The 23,308-nt window shown below is 46.2% G+C and overlaps 1 protein-coding gene across 3 annotated transcripts in view; it reads right to left on the bottom strand.

Annotated features, from left to right (window-relative positions):
• The window catches only part of PRKCE (protein kinase C epsilon), a 535,976-nt gene that overhangs the window by 346,825 nt on the left and 165,843 nt on the right, over window positions 1–23,308 (bottom strand). The window contains exon 1 of one of the 3 annotated variants that reach the window (XM_064364050.1): window positions 19,980–19,998. The exons of the other annotated variants lie outside the window; for them this stretch is intronic. Within the exon in view, the coding sequence (XP_064220120.1) occupies window positions 19,980–19,982 (3 nt within the window). The 5' untranslated portion in view covers window positions 19,983–19,998. Of the gene's footprint in view, window positions 1–19,979; window positions 19,999–23,308 lie in introns of those variants that run through there. 3 annotated transcript variants of the gene reach the window in all.

The following is a 23,308-nucleotide window of genomic DNA, read 5'->3' as shown; positions in this document are numbered from 1 at the left end:
AATGCCGAACCCAGCTTAATGATGAAGGACAGAGAACAACTGATAAAGTATCTCATGAGCCTGATATTGGAACAAAGGGAAGGCATGCCAAGGCATGAGAAACAGCACAGGCACCCTCCTTTCCTCCCTCCCTACCTCAAATCCAGCTAACTACTTATAATATATAGAGCCAAGGTGGTGAAATAATATGGTAGGGTAAAAGCCAGAGGGCTGGGCCTCTTGTAGTTAAAGACATCTTTGCAAGGACTGAACTCTCCTTACAGAAACTGTTTTCTCTACATAAGAGAGCGTAGTAACTCTGGAAACCCTGGATCACCAAGTCCCCCGCTAGCCTCTCCACCTCCACAATTCCATCTGTCTACACAGAGCTTTCATTGGTTCATAGTGCCAGGCTCTCTCCCCAACAAGCTGTGAATTTCTCAAGGGCAGGAACCACTATCCCCTCCTTCTCCTTTTTCACCATCCCCAGCAAAGAGCAGGCACGCATTCAGCAAGAATTACTTCAGAACAGTCAGTTTGGTGGGTATCTCCTCCTCCTTCAAAGTCAAGGTCAATTATCACCTCTCTGAAATCTATCCAGATATGCCCAGTCAGAACTAATTACCCCTCATCTGTGTTCCCACAATACGCCAGACACATCTTACTCATGGCTCCTGTGATGGTTACTATTGAGTGTCAACTTGATTGGATTGAAGGAAGCAAAGCATTGTTCCTGGGTGTGTCTGTGAGGCTGTTGCCAAAGGAGATGAACATTTGAGCCAGTGGAATGGGAGAGGCAGACCCACCCTCAATCTGGGTGGGCACCATCCAATCAGCTGCCAGTGCGGCTAGAATAAAGCAGGCAGAAGAAATTGGAAGGACTAGACTGGCTGAGACTCCCAGCCTTTATCTTTCTCCCGTGCTGGATGCTTCCTGCCCTCAAATATCAGACCCCAAGCTCTTCAGCTTTTGGACTCTTGGACTTACACAGTGATTTGCCAGGGTCTCTTGGGCCTTCAGCCATAGACTGAAGGCTGCACTGTGGGATTCCCTACTTTTGAGGTTTTGGGATGTGGATTGGCTTCCTTGCTCCTCAGCTTGCAGTCAGCCTATTGTGGGACTTCACCTTGTGAGTCAATTTTCCTAATAAACTCCCCTTCATATATACATATATCCTATTAGTTCTGCCCCTCTAGAGAACCCTGACTGATATAGCTCCTATTAAACTGTAATACATTGTCCCTCTATCTCTCTGCCCTGCTAGACAGAAAGTAAGATAGATTTGCACACCTAGTTCTTAGCTCACTGCCTCTTAAGAAACATCCAGTGCACACCTGTGGAGGTGGGAAAAGGCTCCGTGTTCAGAACTTCCAGGGTCTATTCTGGGCTCATTCACTCTCCCAAGCCTCCGTCCCCAGGAAGGAAGGCAGGCATGTGATACCTACTAGAATGACATTTGAACAAGGGGAGAGGAAAGACAAGGCGGCTACACCAGGAGCACCACACGTCCCCATGAGACAAAGCATTCAGCTGGAAGGATGTTCTCTGGACTCTCCCAGCGTTTCACCCTACACACAATTCAGGAGGCTCCCAGAGCCACTCCTCGGCCCCATTTTGTCTCCTGCCTCAGCCTCTAATGGTTGAGAGAGCTTAAGTTTTCCCTCAAAATTTCATTTTCATCCACAAACTCTTCAGTGCCCCATGGGAGAGGCCACTGGTGATAGCTGAGGTGCTCCGTGGGCGTAGGAGCGAGGGAGTGCCATGAGCAGGCCTGCGTTGGCCCTCAGGCTCCCCGTGGGAGCTGCTCATCTGAGTTTGGGATCTTCAGTTTTAAATCCAGATGGGAACCAAATAAGAAACTGATAATTCCACATGCTGCCTTTTCTCATTCCTTTCTCCCCAAGAGTCCATGATTTTAAGTTTCTGGGTAAAGAAAACATTCTCCAGAATTCTCACCGCCAGAGCTGACCCCCACCAGCCCCTGCAGTGAATGACAATCAGAAAGACCAACAGTCGGCTCTACTGAATAGAGCCACACCAGAATCTTCTCCCTGCCAAAGTTCACAAATATCAGTGGCCCTCTTGCCCAAAAGCATGGAATTTAAATAATGTATGCCTTTTAGAGATTAGATCATCCCTAGTAAACCCTGCCGGCAAAATGAAACACTTTCTCATATCCTCCAACTCAAAGATTTCCCACGACTGCGGGACTTTATTGGCAAAGTACAATGCTATCTGTGTAAAGCAGGGAGGGAGAGAGCAAAGGAATGATATGGGCTCCGGGGCCCATCCAAAGGCAGGCAGCATGCCCATCTTTGCAAAAGGGGAGTGAGAACTCGTGGCAGGGAGGACAGGTCATTCACGATAAAATGTATTCGGATATTAACATTCAAGATAGCAATCAGAAACCATTTTAGCACCCACTGCAGCCTCGATGCTGGTGAACTGCATTTCCAAACAGAAAAATAGAAATTAAGCTATTAAACATGCCAAAAGCAACAAAGAGCTTTGCAGCCTGAGCAGATGGCCGCAGATCGCCGGCCAAGCCCCAGCCAGCCAAGCGAGGAAGCTCTGAGAATCCATCCAAGGTGCTGGGTCTGCAATGACTGGAGGGGTCACCAAGTATAAAAGATGGTGAAGAATGTGGCACAACTTCACTGCCAAATTAGTTAAATCATAAATTCCGTTCACGATTATATGGTCCAGATAACGTACAATGTAGGTGCCCAGCCCCACGCAACCCTGTAAGCTGTCAGTCAGCATTGGCATCAGGTAGCTCTCAGGACACAAAAGCAGGCCCGCTACCTCCTCTCAGCCATGCCCAGGGTTATTCTGAGCCACTTCTGTGCACCAGGCTCCTCCCAGTTTCCCAGATGCACCCCAATTTATCAGATATCCTTGGACCCCATACCCCGACTTGACACATCTTCCCAGCTACTATTTCTATTTTCTTTGACTATGATTCTCTTTCATGCTACAGTGCCTTGGCTGCCCCACCAGCAGGGGCCAGAAGCAAGGTAGTCAAACTGGGGGAGACAAACGCAGCCTTTATTGTCAAACCAGGGCAGAATCCACTTTGTCCTTTATCAGCTGAGTGACCTCAGGCAGCTATTTACTCTTCCTGAGCCTCTCGGCCTCTTTATCTGTGAAATGGGTTGTCATGAAAATTCCATGAAACCTGCATGCATAGTACCTGGCACCCAGGAGACACTCTGCATGTGGTGGGTAAGAGTGAACTTAGTGGCCACGTGGCCTGAAGCAAGCAGCTACCCTCTCTATGCCTCAGACTGCTTGTCAGTGAAACACAGTCTCTGTGAGGTTAAATGAGATAATCTATGAACAGTGCTTAGCAAAGGCACCAGGCACAAAATAGTCATCATTGGTGCAGTTATTATGAAAAAGCCAAGTCTTCTGCTTCTCAGTCCAATGATCTTCCTTTCTTTTTTTTTTTTTTTGAAATGGAGTTTTGTTCTTGTTGCCCAGGCTGGAGTGCAATGGCATGATCTCAGCTTACCTCAACCCCTGCCTCCCAGGTTCAAGTCATTCTCCTGCTTCAGCCTCCTGAGTAGCTGGGATTACAGGCATGAGCCACCACGCCTGGCCAGTCCAATGTTCTTTCTACTATAACAAGCTTTCCTCAACAAAGTTCGTATTATTACATGTAATTCCAGGACATGTGATGACTTTACATTATTGTTGTGAATATCAAATAAAGAACTAAAGGTCAGGTGGGGTGGCATGCACCTGTAGTCCCAGCTACTCGGGAGTCAGAAGCAGGAAGATTGCTTGAGCCCAGGAAATCGAGGCTGCAATGTGCCACTGCACCCCAGCCTGGGTGACAAATGAGATCCTGTCTCTAAAAAGAGATTTTTTTACCTATGGTAAGAGTATTGTACTTTAAAATCCAAAGTAAGAGTACTGTATGTACCCTTTCAGGGGGAAACCCAGAGCAAGAAGGGCTATACTCAGGGTATACCTGGGCATCGGGAGGACCTGAGGTACTCATGAAAGAAAAGCAATGGCACCTTCTGTGCCTCTGACACCGTGATGGGCACCTTACCTGCATTAGTTCATCTACTCTCCTGTGAGACAGCAATATTCCCTACTTTTCTGATGAAAAAACAGGCTTCTTAGAGAGCTTTCAGACAGAATTCTCACCCAGGTCAGCCAGGGGCACAGAGGAGAGGTAGACAGGGCTGGCAAGTCACGCCCACAACCCCAGCTGTGCCTGGCCCACTGAGCCTCCTCTGACAATCCAGCCGGAGCTGGATTGTGTTCTCCTTCCTTCAACCCTCCCATCCCCAGCGTGGGCTCAATCCCCTTTTCGGGTGGCACTGGCTTCCCCAGGCAGACCTGGAAGGCAGAGCAATGCCTCAGACACCTTGACCTCCCCACAGTGCTCTGAGGGGAGGTCTGGGCATCAATGAAAGTGCCTCTCATGCAAATTAGGAACATGGCAATGAGGAAGAACCCAACCCATAGCAAGCCCCAGAAAAAAGCAATCTTAGAAAAGCAAAAATATAGGGACTTTTTTGGGTGGAGCTCAGCCATTTACAAAGCCCCTCACAGGCATTCGTTTATTTATTCCTCACAATTAATCTGTAAGGTAATGAGTTTTGTTATTTTCAAAAAGCAATGTTTTGAGACAGTCTAGTTCTGTCCCCCAGGCTGGAGTGAAGTAGTGCCATCATGACTGCAGCTTGAAATTCCCGGGCCCAAACCTTCCTCCCACCTCAGCCTCACAAAGTGCTGGGATTACAGGCATGGTAACAAGTATTATTAGCACAGTTGAATGTCTGAGAAAGCTGGGGTTAAGGAAGGTAGGTGGCCATGACATCATGTTGTGTGCCAGTGAGATCACACCAGCTGCACAACTCCAGGGGGCGCCATTCACACCTGTGTCTGCACATGAGGCCCCTGGAGCTGGACTGGCGAAGTCAGAACTTGCTCCCTAGGCTGGACGTGGTGGCTCACACCTATAATCCCGGCATTTTGGGAGGCCAAGGCAGGTGGACCACTTGAGGTCAGAAGTTCGAGATCAGCCTCACCAACATAGTGAAACCCTGTCTGTACTAAAAATACAAAAATTAGCTGGGTGTGGTGCTGTGTGCCTATAATCCCAGCTACTCTGGAGGCTGAGGCAGGAGAATCGCTTGAACCCAGGAGGCAGAGGTTGCAGTGAGGCCAGATCGTACCACTGCACTCTGGCCTCGGCTACAGAGCGAGACTTCATCTCAAAAGAAAAGGACTTGCTTCCTCAATTCCTGATTCTCAGTCTCATGTTCTTTTCTCGACACCACACCTGCCCAGCAGGAACTCTGACAACTACAACAGCAAAATTGAAGGGACTCCACCTATGCTGATCTCCAGGCTGCTGGCTGCTGTGCTGCTGTCAGCCTGTGGTGATCCACACGTACCTGCACACCTGCATTTTGGGGGCTCTTGGGTTCAAGGGAAGGGACGTCTAATATACAAAGTCAAGCTTCCTAACCAAAGGTTCAACTTCTGCCTGAGACGTCTAAGCAAACCTTTTCTCAGAACAGCTCACAAAGGTCACATAGGATCAATCTGTGTCATCTGTTGTCAGGCACGAAGGTGTGGAGAGAGGCAAAAGGGAGGGACAGGGTCGGAAAAAGATGAATCCAGAAAGGATGAGGACAAGGGGAGGCTTGCACTGCCCTTGTTCCACCAGTAAGGTCCTAGAATTTACTGCTTGTGTTGCTCTTTTTTTTTTTTTTTTTTTTTTTACTTGGAGGAAGGTGGAAAGTGAGAGGGGAGGAGGCAGACAGGGAACCATCAGGGGAGAAGACTTGGGGACTGGTTCCCAAAGCAGGGGGCCCACTGCCCAAGTCCTGTACCCCTTCACTGATGGCCACTCTCCCATGGCAGCGCCACAGGCACCATCCCAAGACCCACCTGGCATGGGAGAGGCCAGCTGGATGGACATTCAAGGGGACATTCAAGCAGCAGGAGACATTCAAGCAGCAGGTGTCCCTCCAGCTTCTGCATTTGGAAAGCAGAAAGCATTGAGGCAATACAACGCGCAACTCATCAGCAGCTGCGGGATGCGGATTTTGAAGTTAGCAGCTAATTAAAGACTCTCCATTTGGGGTGAAATTTGCTACTAGCTCTATTGGTAGTGTGCACTGACTGGTCAGAAAGCAGAGAGTACACATGTAATCAAATATGTTCATGATTCTACTCTGTTAATGGGCTTATGATAGCGCTTACTTTCATAGCATAAGGAGAGGGGCAGATTGTTTTTGTCAGACACCTTCGATTGCTGTGTAAAGACATGCAGGCTTTAGTGTACATCCCTGCAGGCCAGGACCCTGTCTGTCCAGCATAGGGGAGGGGTTTAATACAGATTTCTACATGTTGGCTTATTGAACGGATGGCCTTAGTTTATGCTACTTCAAAATATAAAAAACTGGATCTGTACAGCTGAGTTGTGGCAATGATTTACTTGGGAATCCATCGACAATACAGAAATGTTCACGGCAGCTTCATTCCTAACAGCCTCAAACTGGAAATGTCTCAAATGTCTAACAACAGGTAAAGGAATAAGCAAACCATGCTGCATCTGTGTAATGGAATGTTACTTAGCAATAAAAAAGGATGAGGACCAGGCACGGTGGCTCACCCCTATAATCCCAACACTTTGGGAAGCTGAGGCAGGAAGATTGCTTGAAGCCAGGAATTCAAGACCAGCCTGTACAACATACTGAGACCTTGTCTCTACAAAAAATAAAACAAAAAATTAGCTGAGTATGGTGGTGCATGCCTACAGTCCCAGGTATTTGGGAGGCTGAGGCAGGAGGATGGCTTGAGCCTGGGAGTTTGAGGCTGCAGTGAGCTATGACTGCACAACTGCACTCCAACCTAAGTGAGATCCTGCCTCTTAAAAACAAAAACAAAAAACAAATACACTACTAATACATGCAAAAACATGGATGCTACGTGAAAGAAGCCAAACATAAAAAAGCATATACCATAAGATTTCATTTCTATGATGTTCTAGAACAGGCAAAACAAACCTACAATAACAAAAAGCACATCTGTGATTCTGTGGAGCTGTAGGTGGCCAATGAATGCCAGGAGACACAGGGGAACGTCTGGGGTGAGGAGGGTTTCCTCCATCCTGATTGTGGTGGCGGTTCCATGAATGTAGACATTTGGCAGGACGAATCAAGCCTACAGTTAAAATGAATCCACTTAATTGTATGTAAATTATACCTCAATGAAGCAGTTTTTAAAAATGGAATAAAAAGGATTTATTTCACATAAGGATTCCTCCACAAGTTTCCTTTAAATAACAAATTCTTTTCCCACCCTCGGAGCATTTAAAATTTCATATTCCATTTTTAAAAAGAAAAGGACTCATTCAGAGTTTTTCAAGAGCACATCTGTCACAAAACATAATGTACACCTACCTGTGTAGGCGTGTACATTCACACACCCACCCACGTGTGCAAACACACGCACAGGCACACAGCTGAGCCACCTTCTCCTGTCTCCTGTGATCAAAATACAATAATAGCAAGATAAACACATCCAAAATGTAGGTTTCAGAGTCGGCTGAATTATTTAAATCTGTCTGTGTGTTTGTGGATCTGAATTTCCTCATATACAAAACAAGATCATTAGAGCAAATGCTCTAGAAAGTCTTTTAATGAACTTAATGACCTAAATATCAATGAATAGGAGACCGCTTAAATAAATTATGGTACATCATATGGTAGATCACCATGTGAGTCCTACAAAAGGCTGAAAAAGATCTAAATGTACTGACTGACAGGAAACTAGCTCTGTGATACATTAAGTGGCGGGGGGCGGGGGGCGGGGGGAGCAGCACACCATATGTTTATGGCACGGTGCTGCTGTGTGAATATGATAAGGGAGTATATGGGAGTACACACATGCACACGCACACGCACATGAGCACACGTGTTCTACACAGATCTCCTTATCTCCAGATAAGGAGAATTAAGATAAGGGATCTTAATCAGCAAGAAGCAAGAATTGACTCAAGAGATGGACATGACAGGAGGAGCGAACCAGAAACAGACAAGGAGGCCTTATTCCTTATTCTGTCCCCATTTAAAAAATCATGTCCTGAGCTAGCTTGTTAAAAATGTAAGTCACTACCCATTTAAAAAAATAAAATGTCCCGTTTTACTGCACTGGCTGTTTCCCGTCTCTAATCCCCCAGACTACAGCTTGCTTCAGTTGCCAGACGCACCTTAAATAAACACCCCTCAAAACCGGCTGAAACTTTGCTTTCTCATCACCCACAGCCAGGTCGCCAGGAAGGAACCACGTTAGCAGCAGCCATCGTCTCCTTGTGAAACTCCTGTTGGCCGGACCGGAGGCCCACGTTACAGATCCTAGCTCTCAACACACCACAAATGGAGTAGGCTCAAGTTAGCACCTACCTCCTCTTTTTAGCAGGCTCAGAAACGGCCCCAGAGAGGGGGCTCCCTCTGATGACAGAGGTAGCTAAAAATGAATAACTCTATGTGTACATAAATGCTTTCTTGAACTGAGAAACCATCCAAAAGTGCCTAACCTAATGTGGAGCGTGTGTAACGAGACACAGCATCATCTGGTCACAGCACAGTCTGTCTGTCTTCTTTAACAGAAATGGCAGTACATGACTGTATATCCTAAGAAGAGGTAGGTGAGTGCAAATAGCGGGAAACGTAGCCACCTACCCAAGCATTCTGAAGCAGACAATCCACGGCCAATCTGCACTTTGCATTTTACAGTTTACATTTCGATTTGCAGTGGTCCCTATCACTGGGTGTATTTGAATGTGTGTGTTTTATTTTACACTTCCTATTTCTTACGCTAAGCCAATATATCTCAGTGATTGAAAGAAAAGGCTTTGAAGATAGTCTACCAGGGTTCCAATCCCAGCTCTTCCTGTTTCAAGCTCTGGCGCCTGTTTGGATTTCCTCATCTTACAAGCTGAGAATGTCAGTAGCACCTGCTTCAGCGAGTTGGAGGATTCAGTGAGGTGGTAGAGCACTTGAAAGCGTCTGGCACACAGCTTCCTGTAAATATTAGCTGCCGGTCACTGTGATTGTTACTTCCCACCCGGACTGTGAGCACCTCTCCCACTAAGCCATGTCCTTCTTTTGAGGATTCCACAGCTCTTGATCCAGGCCTGGGCATGAGATAGGAAATCAGTAAAGACTCTTAAGTGAAACTGAACGAATCCACATGAAACAGAGGCAAGCTCAGTCAGGAACTCAGAATTTTGCAACCAGAAAAACTATCTTCATATCAGGAAATTTTCTGTCTCTGTAGTATCACAACCTAATAGAACTTTTACCAATGGCTGCTCACAAAGGTATTTCCTTCCTCCCTCCCTTCCTTCCTTCCTTCCTTCCTCCTTCCTTCCTTAACTATCTTCATATCAGGAAATTTTCTGTCTCTGTAGCATTACAGCCTTATAGAACTTTTACCAATGGCTGCTCACAAAGATATTTATTTCCTTCTTTCCTTCCTTCCTTCCCTCCTCTCTTTCTTTCTTTTCCTTCCTTCTTTCCTTCCTTCCCTCCTTTCTTTCTCTTTTCTTTCCTTCCTTCCTTCTTTCCTCTTTCTCTCTTTCTTTCTTTCGATTCTCTCGCCTCAGCCTCCCGAGTAACTGGGATTATATGCATGCACCTAACTAATTTTTTTTGTATTTTTAATAGAGACGGGGTTTCTCCACATTGATTAGCCCAGTCTTGAACTTCCAACTTCAGGTGATCCACCCACCTCGGCCTCCCAAAGTTCTGGGAATACAGGCATGAGCCACCATACCAGGCTGATATTCAGTTCTTGACTCCTTTTAAAATCCAAGACATTATTATTCATTTCCATCTTTCTGAGCTCCTCAAAATAAAGACTATGTTATGAATACTAACAATCACAACTCTAATAAGCACCCTTTATTGAATACTCTACATGTGTTACCTATGTGAAGAAGGCAATATTGTTGTTCTTAACCATCTGATGGGTGATAAAACTGAGGCTTAGAAATTTAAATAACTTGCATGCATCCTCGCAATTTGCAGAAGAGAAATGTGCATTAAAGCAGGGTTTTCCAGCTTGAGACCCAATGCTTCCAACTGGTACCTTGAGGCCTGGCAGGCTGCCCCACAGACAGCATGAGCTCTGGGAGATCTGTAGAAGGAACACATTGTGAGCTGTCATGGAGCCCATACTGCATGAATGATTAAAAAGTTGCTCCTTGGCCAGGCACGGTGGCTCATGCCTGTAATCCCAGCACTTTCGGAGGCGAAGGCGGGTAGATCATGAAGTCAGGAGTTTGAGACCAGCCTGGACAATATAGTGAAACCACATTTCCACTAAAAATACAAAAATTAGCCCAGGCGTGGTGGCATGTGCCTGTAGTCCCAGCTACTCAGGAGGCTGAGGAAGAAGAATCTCTTGAATCCAGGAGTTGGAGGTTACAGTGAGCCAAGATCGTGCCACTGCATTCCAGCCTGGGCGACAGACTCCATCTCAAAAAAAAAAATTTGCTCTTTGCTTGGACACAAGAGCAATGAAAGTAAAGCCCCTTCATTGTCCTCCAAGAGCTCATAGTTGTAAGGTACAGTTATTTAAATAAATGATAGCATATTCAAACCATTAGATACAATGCCATCATGAAAAAATCTTGCTAATTTTTGCATTTTTAGTAGAGATGGAGTTTCACCAAGCTAGCAGGATGGTCGCATCTCTTGACCTCGTGATCCCCCTGCCTCGGCCTCCCAAAGTGCTGAGATTACAGGCGTGCGCCACCACACAAAATAAATAATATTTTGTTGTTGCTTTAAGAAGATTATGTAGTCCACTCCTCTCATTTATAGGTAAGGAAACTGAGGCACAGCGAGGTTAAGGAATCCTTTAAAGCACCTGAGTAATTTGCCTTCCTACAGCTGAAAAAACAAGAAACTCGGTTATCCTGATTTTTAGTTCTTTAAGATACAAATTAAAAATGAGACAAATTATTTTAAATTTACATATCTCTTGAAAAGTATAATTTTCTGGTCAAATCATAAGAGCACTACTCAATCTCAATCACCAATTATGAGTGGTAAGTAGTTAACTGTATTTCTTAGTTGGATACAGTTTGAACATATTAAGGAAAAGCTTCAAGAGCTCAATAGATTTTTATTTTTTTGAGATGGAGTCTCACTCTATCACCCAGACTGGAGAGCAGTGGCTCAATCTCAGCTCACTGCAACCTCTGCCTCCTGGGTTCAAGTGATTCTCTTGCCTCAGCCTCCCAAGTAGCTGGGATTATCAACAGACTTTTCAATAGATTTTTAATCTAATTGAAAAATCCTTTGCTTTGATTGAATCTCCTCTATATGACGGTGTTCCTCCACTTTTGTGAGGTGAGGCAATCCACATTTGTATATTCTAGACAATGTTACCTTTTAATTAGCTTTCATGTAACAAACTGTCATAACAGCAGACTTCATTGATCAGGTAATGGGCGAACATTTCTGCTATGATATGACCATACAGTGCCTATCATCCAGCTATTCAGAGTCACTCTCTCTGTTTGTATGGGAATCCACTGGAATATATTCTCCTATTTGTCTCCAATTCTTTAAAAGACAGGAAAAAAGAAAAATGCTGGTTTTCTAAGGAAAGCTAGCATAGGTCTCAAAATTATATAACATAAAGTAAAACAGAATGTATTAGGTATGTCAAAATCAGTGACATTTCCCTTTAATCCAATATTCATCAGTTGACTGTGTTGAATTTTGAAGGTATCAATCAAAGTTTAAGACTTTTAAATTTTATATCAAAACGATGAACAGGATGTAAATAAGAAGTAGGGCATGGTTTTCGTTTTCTGGGATAGAACCTGCCTTCTTAACATGTATCTATGAGTGCACTAAACTGTCCAACTAGCTCTTTTTCTCTAACTAAGTAATATATAAGTTTTGAGGTATAAATTATACATGGAAGCAGGGACTATCTATTCTCTGAAAATGGGCAACTCTCCTTATACATCTGTGCTTGTTTTCTACATTATTTATGAAGTCCAGGCCTTTAAAAATGAACAATTCCGGCTCACACAACTGGACAACAAATGAGACTTACATATGCTGAATCCCACACCACAATGTGAACCAGAATGGAAGATATTTCCTGAAGCACACAGCAAAAAGGATCTGAAAACTGTTCAAGCTCTGAATGTCAGAATGGGTCCTTCATTTAGGACCCTCTATCCTAGACACTAGATCTCCATATGATATTTTGGTGACACACACGTGTGACCTTTGATCCAGAATTTCATCACCTTTGATCCAGGAAAGCCCTGATCCTCGAAGGAGCCAGCCTGTCTGGGGGCAGAGAGAGGAGCAGATGTGAAGGCCTGGAGGTGGGGGAAGACTTGGCCTTTGCCAGGAGTTGAAGCAGATGGGTGTGACTGGAGCAAAGTGTGGGGAGCAGTTGGAGATGAGGTCAGAGAGCCAAGGCCTGACACATGCTTTGGCCTTGGCCGTGAGTGAGATGGGGAGCCAGAGGAGAGACTGCAGAGCAGTGACATGCTGTGACTCACACTTTAAAAGGCAGCTATGTGGAGAATAAAGCTTAGGCACCCATGAGGATGCAGGAAGGCAACTTAGGAGCCTATAGTAACAGTCCAGACAAGGGACAGGGGTGGTGGTAGTGGAGGTGATGGGAATTGGTCAGATTCTGAATGTAGCTTGAAGACAGAGCCAAAAGGATTTGCTGCGGGACTGCACGTAGTGTGTGAGATAAGGAGGGGAGGCAAGGAGAGCACAGAAACTTGGCCTGAGCAAAACACGGAGCTGCCCTTGGCTGAACAGAAGGCTGTGATGAGAGCAGGGTGGGAGGGGCAGGCGCACAGAAGCAGGTCTGCCCGGGCCACGTCGGAGACATTTGTGAGACAGCCGGGGACAGCTGCATCTACAGAGCTGAAGTGTGGGGGAAAGGTCCAAATTTAAGACCTGAATTCGGCAGTCAGCAGCAGATAGATGGTACTGACCCACAATCCCTGACCCACAATCCTGACAGCCACAAAGCTCTAACAGCTACAAGTTTTATTGAAGTTTGGGTCAAAATTATTCAGCAATAAAATCTGACCATAAATAACATAAGGCTATTTACTGTCTACATTTACTCCACTTCATGTGATTATTTGTACATTTGTGATACAGAAATATTATTTGTTTGATCATAAACAGCTGCCCCAGAACCTACTGGGAATGTTATGTAATATACAGAATACTTACCATATTAACCTTCTAAAATCCCCCAAAATTCTTTATTTCTAAACAAATCTAGCCCTAAGCATTTTGGATAAAAGGTATGGATCTGTAGTTTGAGCCACGAAACTGGAGGAACGAGGACTGAGCCTGGGGCCCACCAACACATCGGGATCAGGAGGGTGAGGAGGATCTGCTCAGGTGTCTGAAAATGCAGAGGCCTGAATTCTACTGCCCTGAGTGGGGTCTACTTTGACTTTCCTCCCTCCTCCTTCCAAACTTCACCACCAAACATGCACACCCTTCACAGACACATGGCTTATAAAAGCTTTGCTTCTTTCAACTTTCTGTATATCTTCTAAAGAGGTGGCAAGAAAAACCTGTCTATCACACCCCCCATCCCCCACCTCCCTGCCAAACATACACTGTAGGTACGTTTTTGTGTTTGAGATAGGGTCTTTCTCTGTTGCCCGGGCTGGAAAGCAGTGGTATGATCATAGCTCACTGCAGTTTCTAACTCCTGGGCTCAAGTGATCCTCCTGCCTCAGCCACCCACGTAGCTGGGACTACAGGTGCATGTCACCATGCCTGGCTAATTTTTTTTTAACATTTTTTGTAGAGACAGGGTCTTGCTATGTTAACCAGGCTGGTCTCAAACTCCTGATCTCAAGCAATCCTTTTGCCTTAGCCTCCCAAAATACTGGGATTATAGAAGCAAGCTACTGGGCCCAGCTGCATGCTGTAGTTTTTATTAAATCAGTTGTAACATTGATTTCACGCACCACTGAACGGTCTGCACTTTTTGTAAGGCGGGGGAGTTGTGTGGTGGGGAAAAAAACGTAGAAAAACTGAACTAATGTTTCAAGTGGGCATAATGGCATTTCCTGTCGCTAGGAAACCTATCTGCCTGCTGCTGCTCTAACACATTTAAGTGTCCCACCCCTCACCACTAAACACCTTCGCCCCCAAATTCTGGCAAGATACACTGGTGGGGGGCTGCCCCAGGGCACCCCAAGTCCCAGGCCTGTTGCAGGAAAACCATGCCTGGTGGCTAAACCCTGAAGTGCTCTCTTACTTAGGCTGCAGAAACACAAGGTCCCCACAAGGTGCACCTCCTGTTTTAAAGTAAGACACAGAAAAAGGAGTAAGAGGATCAGAACCAAGGCCAGGCAAAGATGATACCGGCATAGCTGTTGTTACGAAGGGTACGAGTTCTACATTCATCCCCTGGGGAATAAAAGTAATGTGGAGTTGACAAATTTGCTGCAATCTAAACAAAAAGGCAGTCCCACTTCTGAATCCATGTAGCCCTCCAGGCGGACCCACGTTAAGCAGGACCTTTTCCCGGTTCCCACCACCCAACCTCTCCCGCCCCTTCTCCTGCCCTCACTGCAGCTTTCTAGGCCAAGAAAACGTCCACATCAACCAAAATTGTTGGCCCCTTCCACTTCTAAGGAGAAGAGAAAGAAGAGACATGAAGTCTCTATTAGAATTTCCCCCTTCATTCATAAACAGATAAGCAACACACAACAAATCAGAAAACCCACACAGAGGGAGGGGTGGTGATCATTAAATACCAACTGGAAAACTGCTTATGGGTCATGATAACTATTGAAACTGGGTGGTAGAGGCATGGGGTCCATTATTCTGTTCTATTTCTGAATACGTTTGAAATTTTCCATAATAAAATGAAAAGGAGGAGAAAAAGATGGGAGGGAGGGAGGGAGGGAGGAAGGAAATAGTCAACCTAAGTAGCCCAACTGGACTGTTACCCAAAGGCTGATTCTAGGCTTCTTGAAGATCTCAGTTGGGGAAGGGAGTCCTTCCCACCAGTCCAACCCAACGCCCTGCTGGGCACACGTCACGCCCCTCTTAAGAGACTCCCCAAGCTGTTTCTCTGGTCCTCTTGTGTGGATATAGTAGACAGTGGTGTTTTTAATGTTTTGTTCAGGATTCACAATAGTAAGGGCTTTGAAGAGAAAGGAGTTGATCACTTCATCCTTTCCTTTCTTCATAAAGATGTTTGCCCTGACTTCAAAGGCTGTCTATTTACCTTAGATGATTGGAGAGGATTAATGGAACTAATTGTGTTAACCACAGGACAGTCCTGCTGAAGCCTGCAAATTATCCCTGATTTCCTTTGATTGCCTCAAGATTACCTCTCCACTATCAAACACAGTAAACTCCCAAATAGCCGTGCTAGGCTGTGCCCTCATAGAAAGCCCAGAGTGCAGTCAGCACTACGCAGGCTGGAGCTGCAGCAGCCTGCAGGGCATGACAGAAGCCTGCCAACCTCCCAGCAGTGCCAAGGAAAGCCAGTGAGCCAGTGAGCACATCCTGCAAGTGCAATGCCCGGTTCATCTCAGCTGAGCCAGATGCCATATCCACGTTCCTCCCAGGAGCTGCAAGCCTCTGGGCAGGCATCTGCAAAAGCTCTGCCAGCGCAGAACAGACCCAGTTGTCCAGAGCACATGCTTCTCAGATGCCTCTGTGGCTGCCAGCAGCAAAGCTGGGCATGCCCTCAGAAGTGGAACTGGGCCCAAGGAACAACCTGGGAAATCAGCCAGAGGCACAGGTATGGAACACCGGAAGCTCTCTGTCCCAGGCAGATGGAAGCTGCTCTCCCAGGAAGCCTGCAGGTGGCATTTAAACCAAGAAGCTGGGAGTGCCTGCCACCATGGCCCACTCCTGGCTTCCATTCTGCTCCCTACCCCCGACTTTCTCGCTGTGGAGTGACTATCCTGGAGTGTAACACATCCCCTGGTACCCAATTAGTCAAATAGAAGAAAATCCACCACTTACTCTCCTTGAAAGTCAAACTACTCTCTGATTCTTTAATTCATTAATCTATCAGTGAATGGCAGGTTTCCTAATTTAATGAGATCCGAAAGTTTCAATAGCCTGTCTGAGAAAGTAATTCAATAGCTCAGCTACGAGGGGTGAAATATTTTCCAACCAATTCCAGTTCCTTTTCATCCAGAAAGAGCAGAGGCTCAATGTTACTACTGATAACTCTCATAGACCCAGGTGTGCTGCTGGAAGCAGTGGGAAGGCTATGGTCCTCGAGGACAAACTTCTCAAGCCTTAAGAATCCCAGGCCCGGGAATCGATCTCAATATTCAAAGCCCTAGCAGAGTCCATGTCATTCCTTGATGAGTTACCTGGAGTGCAGGGCTTGACAGCAAGGAAAAACTTCAGTAGAAGCCTGGGCTCTTTGGAGACAGGGTCCATACATCTTTGTTTCCCCCGGGCCTAGCATGGCACCTGGTCAATTGGGGTGGGAATGGTGGGTAACAGGAGGTAGTGACAAGGGAGTGATCAACAGAACCCAATGAAAAAATGAAATAGATCATCACTTATCTGTGATTATGTTTTGTTTTGGCCATCCCATACCAACCATATACCCTTTATTGGGAGAGAAGGATGATGATGATGATGATCATGATTATTATTATTATTGAGACAGATTCTTGCTCTGTCGCCGGGCTGGAGTGTAGTGGTGCACTCTCGGCTCACTGCACTCTGCCTCCCAGGTTCAAGTGATTCTCCTGCCTCAGTCTTCCGAGTAGCTGAGACTACAGGTGCGCACCACCATGCCCAGCTAATTTTTGTATTTTTAGTAGAGACAGGGTTTCACCATGTTGGCCAGGATGGTCTTGATCTCTTGATCTCATGATCTGCCTGCCTCGGCCTCCCGAAGTGCTGGAATTACAGGCATAAGCCACCACACTCAACCAAGAAGGGTAATTATTAATGTGAGTTTTGCATAAGGGAATCACTACTGAAATAAAAAGTTAAGAAGCAGCTCTCCTCACAGAGACAGGTTAAAAAGCAAACACTCCTAAGACAGAAAAGAGAATGCAGTCTATGGGAAATGTCTTAGCCCTTGATGATAGAACTCATTCAGTGAATGACATGTATTCAGACCTCTCGCCCGGCAGCACCTCCAAAGGCACCCAACCACCACTTCAACTGCCAAGCCATTCTTAGTCGCCACAGTGGAAAGTACAAATCCCATGGCACAAAGCTCTCTATGCCCAGAGTCATTACAGGGCATCCCAGCCCAGGCAAAAGGAAGCGAGCAACTGTGCAGAGTTGGGGATGGCTGGCAGCTACCCTTGTGTCCACGTCCAGCAACAGACACATCCGCAGACAGCCACGACCCTGCAGCAGGACAGGGGCCACCCCAGAGGGTTTGCTCCCCCAGGCCCTGACCTCATCTGCTGGGGTTGCTTATGGGTGCACAATGTGGGCTGCTTGTTCCCAAGAGCCCACAGCACTTTTCTCTAGGGCTGGCTCAACTTTCATCCTCTATAAATCGGCTGCTGTTAAAAAGCCATGGGCCTTCCCTAAACTACAAAATTAGCATTCTCCCTTTTGGAGGTGACAGGAACATTTAGCTTCCCTGATCTCCATGTGCCTTTGTATACACACAAATTTGATATCTACAATAACTGATACGTGTGGACATTACACAACCATTTCTGAAAAGGTATACACAAATGGCCCAGAAAGAGAGCACCCTGGAGAGGTGCCAGAACATTCTGCAGCCTGCTCTCCCAGGCCCTTCATCCAAAGCCAGTTACGGGTCCTCCCACGCCCCGCCCCTCAGAGCTCCTCCGTCACTAAGCCCTTCGTTGCAAGCTGCTGTGCCCACCCTTCGGTTCCATTCCCATCCCTGGTGTCGACCCTCAGCCTCTAGCCTGACAGCTCCTAGATCTTCCCTTATTTGCCTCAGCACAAATCCACCCAGCAGGTAGGAACTCTACAATACAGCTGCCATCGGGACAATTCTTGCCAAAGTCTTCCCTCTGTCCCCAGGGGGACATTCGGTTCTGCAACATTGCAACCCACCTCTTCTGCACCGTGCCCTGGCTTACACCTTATACCTTATTTACCACCTCCAGTGCCCAGTGCTTAGGCTGGGTTCCCCTGGCCACCATCCTGCCCAAGTCGCCCCCTACATGCCAGTCCCCAAATCAGCCTCATGTTGGGCTCCAAATACCTTCTTTCCCAGAGTGCCTCCTGACTCCTCATTCCATTCTCCAGCAGTCTCCCTCTGAGCCACCCCTTTGGCATTGAGGGTCAACCGGGTTGTCAGGAACTCTCTTCTCACCATACAACTAGTCCCCAGGTAGGTTCCAGGGGTAGCTCTTCAGGGGTATGGCCTGCTCTATACCTCCACCCCTACCATCCTCCCGAGCCCAGAAAAGGGTCCCACATTTAGGGGCTGTTCAATTAACATTTGTTGCTTGTGTCCACTCCAGGCTATGGTGGTCTGTCTCTTCCTTTAGAAACTCTTAACTTAGGGGAGATAATTACTTCAATTTGTAAATATTCGATGTTCAGTAAAGTAACTCTAGACACAAATAATATTTTTAAATGCTGCCCCTCCTTTCCATCAATTACCAACTTCTAAATATTACAAAAAGGAATTAAACCCACAGCCTGTGAGATAAGGCACAAGAGGCTTGAAAGGGGGTAACTGTCCCAGACTAGCCTTGGAATTTCTGAGCAAAGAGGCTCCTCTGCCTCCCTACCCCCATGCTTGGCTCCCCTGACCCTTGGGGCTCAAAGATGCTGGCCGTGTAATCTCTTGTATAAAGTGATTTGTCACCAGACCTAAACAAGTTTTCTGGAGTGAGGAAGCTAGAGCTAGAACCTCATAAGATTGCAGTCTGTTGCCATGCTGTGGGGTGGGGAGGGGGTGGGGAGAAAGAAGGCCAGGTGTCTCGCCTTGCTTCTGCCACTAAGGTCAACGTGACCCAGGACAATCTCTCGGGGCCTCAACTGCCTCAACCGTAAACTCTTACAGAGACAGTGCAAATCTGCAACAACCATGCACCAAACAGAAAGTTAAGAATGATCGCGAACAACAAATGAAGAGAAAGAAGCTGTCAGTTTGCAAACTTCAATGGCATTTGTGTCTTGAAACAAGACTCAGGGACAAAAGGCCTCCTAAGGACCTCACTTCCAAATAGCAAAGTTAAAAAATCTTCAACTCTGTGATTCCTACTGTCACGAGTCATTTCTCTTGCTGACATTTAACATCCTTCAAAACCCAGCCCTGAAATTCCCAGCTCTCCCACCCCCTTATGCCTTAGCCATATTGCCCTCCTACTATGCCAGGCCTTTCTCATTCTGCCCTTCCTTAGCCCAGTTCATTCCTCCCAAACTCCCCCTCTCCCCCTCCAAATAAAATCTGCCTACATTTTCAGGCCTTCTTCCACCTCGAATCTGTTCCCCCTCTCGATCCCCTACCCCCCAGGCAGGTCCACACCTGTATTCCTCTTGCTGGTCCTGGAGATTACCCTCTCCCCACATGTTTTCTAAGTGTCCAGCAATGTTCTATGTGTTCCAGGAGCACATGAAGCACTGCTGGGCACTTCAAAGGTGCATAATAAAGTCTTCTTGGTTAAATGATGTAATACCAAGAAAAGCTGATGCGCCATGATGTTTCCATTACCTTCAGCTGGAAAATCCCACTGAAGATTCACCCCTTCGGTCCAACTCACTTAAAACATCCTCCTTTATTTTGCTCTGAGCTCATCTCAGTCCTGTAAAAGTACCGTATTTAGGTTCCATCTGCAATCCCCACAGTAGTGATTACTCCCAACACCCCTTAAACTCACTGTTGCTTTTCAAAGAAACAGCCACCCCAGATCCATACATTAGGAATGCGGTGGGCTGTGCAATGACACAGCCCCAAACCATCCTGATGCAATTGTTTCCCTGTGTCTTGCTTCCCTGCAGTCTTACCATTGTTCTTCCTTTACTCGACAGCTCTGTCTGAAGATTTACAGGAGAAATGAATATGACTTGCTTTACATTCCATACATCCCAGAGCACCACCATGGGTTTCAAAGCTCTAGTCGATGGCTCCCAAGGCTTTGAGTTTGAACAGTTTCACAACACAGCTTGCTATACAGTGTCATCCAGGCTGGCCTCGGTCCTTTCACCTCCCACGTCCCATCTGTAGTATGTGTGTGCTTCCGTCCAATCACCTGGACTCTTGCCCCAGGCCTGGGAACATGAAAAACCACAAGTAGCAACCAGTCAGCTTGGCAGAGAGCAAGGTGGAGGAGAACCATCCCTGAAACCACAGGCTTGGAGGGACAGAATGGCCGCTCAGCTGCAACTGAGGACAATATGTCCTCTGGGATCCATGCTATGGACCTTGACTTATAAAAGTGGTGTTCTCCCTGACAGCCCCAGAGGAAAGGCAGTGTTCTGAGCCAGATGGATTCTCAAGACAAGAGAAAAAGGGATACCACATGGGATTGGGAGCCAGACTGCCTGGGCTCAGGCACCACTTAGCAGCTGTGTGACCTTGGGCAAACCCATTATTCCTTTCGTGCCTGACTCTTGATCTGCACACTGGGGATAAAGTCCCTCCCTCACAGAATTATTGTAAGGATCTGATAAGTTAACTTATATAAAATGCATAGAAACTATGCCTGACAGAGTAAATATTTATCATCAGCATCAGCAGCAGCATCACCCCGGTTATTACTAAACCTACTCCTCTCTGTTTTATTTAGGGAGGAGAGCAAATGCCTCACTCTCAATACAGAGCTTCCTGTCTCAGGAGGATCCACACCCCAAATCCTTTTTCCTCCCTACCTCCTTTAGTTCCTCTAACACTTCAAATACCAAATCTCCATGTGAGCATTCAAAGCCTTCACACTGAGCTGTATTTGCTTTCTTCCCTCGGCAGATTCTTGCAAGCTACGCCACAGATTCTTGCAAGCTATGAGATATACTTGGTGGCATGGGCAAGAGTGTTTACACAGGTTTTCATCATTACACATGTTTTGGAAACACACATCGTGAGTGCTGAGGCAGGGCAAAGGAGAAAACAAGGCATTAAAATGATCAAAAACAGGTCTCCACATCCTCGTGTTAAAACTGTTGTAGTCATTCTCTGCCGAAGCCAGAGGCTCCTTTGAGTTTCTGTTCTCAATTCAAACTGCCAGCTCAAAGGGCTGTCCTAGGAAGGAGATAGGACAGATGGGAAAAAACTGAGGATGAAAGGACGGTAGAAGGCGGAATCTCAAAGCGTAACTTGAACCCTTTAAATGTTCTCGTTTGATAGCACAGTTTCTGAGAGACTTGCCCATCCAAGTCCCATCCTTCCTAAGCAGACATCTGTGAGGATGACTGAGACCCAGGGTAGTTTATTCTTCCTTTGCTAAAACTTCCGGTGGGGTATTGATCTCATAAATGTTATCCTGATGGCTCAGATGAAAGTCAAGTTTCAAATCCAGAGGGGTATGGAGCAGCCAGTTCATCCATCTTCCGAAGCCAAAAAAGATAGAAATCTACAAGTCACAAGATTGATTTTTTGTTTACGCCTTCAATCCCAAATATTTGGAACGAGCCCTTTGATGTACCAAAACATGTCTTGTGAATGCCAAAAAGTAAAAACAAAAACAGAACTTAAATTTCTATGTGGTACATAATATGTTTTACCTTATGGACTGACTGACTGTGTAAAATGATTATGAAATTCCCAATCCCTATCCCCTGAGACAGGAAAACGTCACAGAATCATAAATGTGCTACCCTCTCATCTCCTGTCACGCTCTAAGGATCAAAGTGATTTAAACTCTGCTCAGCTCCGGGGCTGAGAAGAGCAAACTTCAGGGAGACTGAGCCTGGTCTGATGGTTACTGAAGCTGGAGGAAACTCGGCCTGTAGCTTGCCCAGATACCTTGAGAGCGGGCAGTGAGATGCCCACCTGGCTGCTCTCACCTTCGGAGGGCAGGTAGAGAGAGCACTAGACTTGCCTTAAAAGGCAGGAATCCACTCCCAGCTTCTCCACTGTCACCCATGTCCACAGGGTGACCGCAGACAGGCCACTGAACCTAGCAGAGCCTTGGTGTCAGCAGAGTCTCAGGATTGGAAGGTTTCCTTAAAGAAAGTATTTGATTCATGATGAGACCTAACTTTGACTGAAGGTGATGGTGAGTTTGTATAATTAAACAGGATTACCCTGAGATTTAAACTTTTAAAAATATATATAAAGTAAAAATAAGTAAAGTGTTCAAAAGTTGGCACTTGATAAACTGTAAAACCGTATTACATAAAAACTGCAAAACCTAATAAGAAATGAGCTGCTGCTATCATGACAAGGTCTAGGGTTGCAGGTGGGGCTGCAAAGGGTTGCCCAAAAGAGGTGCCTCCCCCTGGGGTATGTCCCTACCCACAACACACACACACACACACACAGACACACACACACACACTCTCTCTCTCTCTCCTGACAGTATATAATTTCAGTCATTTCTTTACACATAGATCTCTTTTTCCCCAACGTTCAGTGTCTCTGTGGATGTTTAGTAACACCTACTGTTGTTAGAAGTTCACAATGGTAATTATAGAAAACATGTTTTTAATCATTTCAACCTCACAAAAACTCTGCGTAAGGGCTTTCTTTAAAAGAGCTGTACCTTCAAAAAGAATTAAGCCTACCCCCTTGTTCACACCTAGGCCCAGCTCACCTCTACCAATTCGGGAGAGGGAGGATGGACAGGAATATCGAGGAGGTAACTGGACAATGAGAAGGCTGGGAAGGGGGCATCTGACGCGTGAGGCTGGGGCCATACAGGGTAACACTGGGGATAGCCTGGCACAAAAGTAGGCTGTGCAAGACAGCGCAGACAGGAAAGGAAGATTGCTCCACAGACAAAGACCTGGCATAATTATCATAAAAATATGGCAGGAATCTAAGGCTAAAGAAGAAAACAAAACAAAATCCAGGAGTTTCACAAGAAGTCTGGAGTCTGGCCAGTGCTAGATTGCCAGCTCCCTAGTTGACATGAAAAGGCACCTCTGGGTGTTAGGGACAGTGATGTGCCAAGTTATCCACACCTGTGCTGCAGGGATGAAGCCCACGTGGTCTCATCCCCAGGAAAAAAAATCACTGATGGCTTTCCCATCTCCAGAGCACCAGGACACCCCAAAAACTTTAAGTCTCGTGACACTCCTGGGGTTGTGAACAAATACCATTCAGCCTGATCATCTAGGACGAATTCTTCTTCCACATTCATTGCAGGCCTGAGCTCAGCAAAGAGGTAAATAAAGCC

This window comes from Aotus nancymaae, unplaced genomic scaffold, assembly GCF_030222135.1.
Source record: "Aotus nancymaae isolate 86718 unplaced genomic scaffold, 86718_ANA_hifiasm-v0.15.2.pri h1tg000057l, whole genome shotgun sequence".
Taxonomy (NCBI): Eukaryota; Metazoa; Chordata; class Mammalia; order Primates; family Aotidae; genus Aotus; species Aotus nancymaae.
This window is presented reverse-complemented; position numbering and strand designations above follow the sequence as displayed.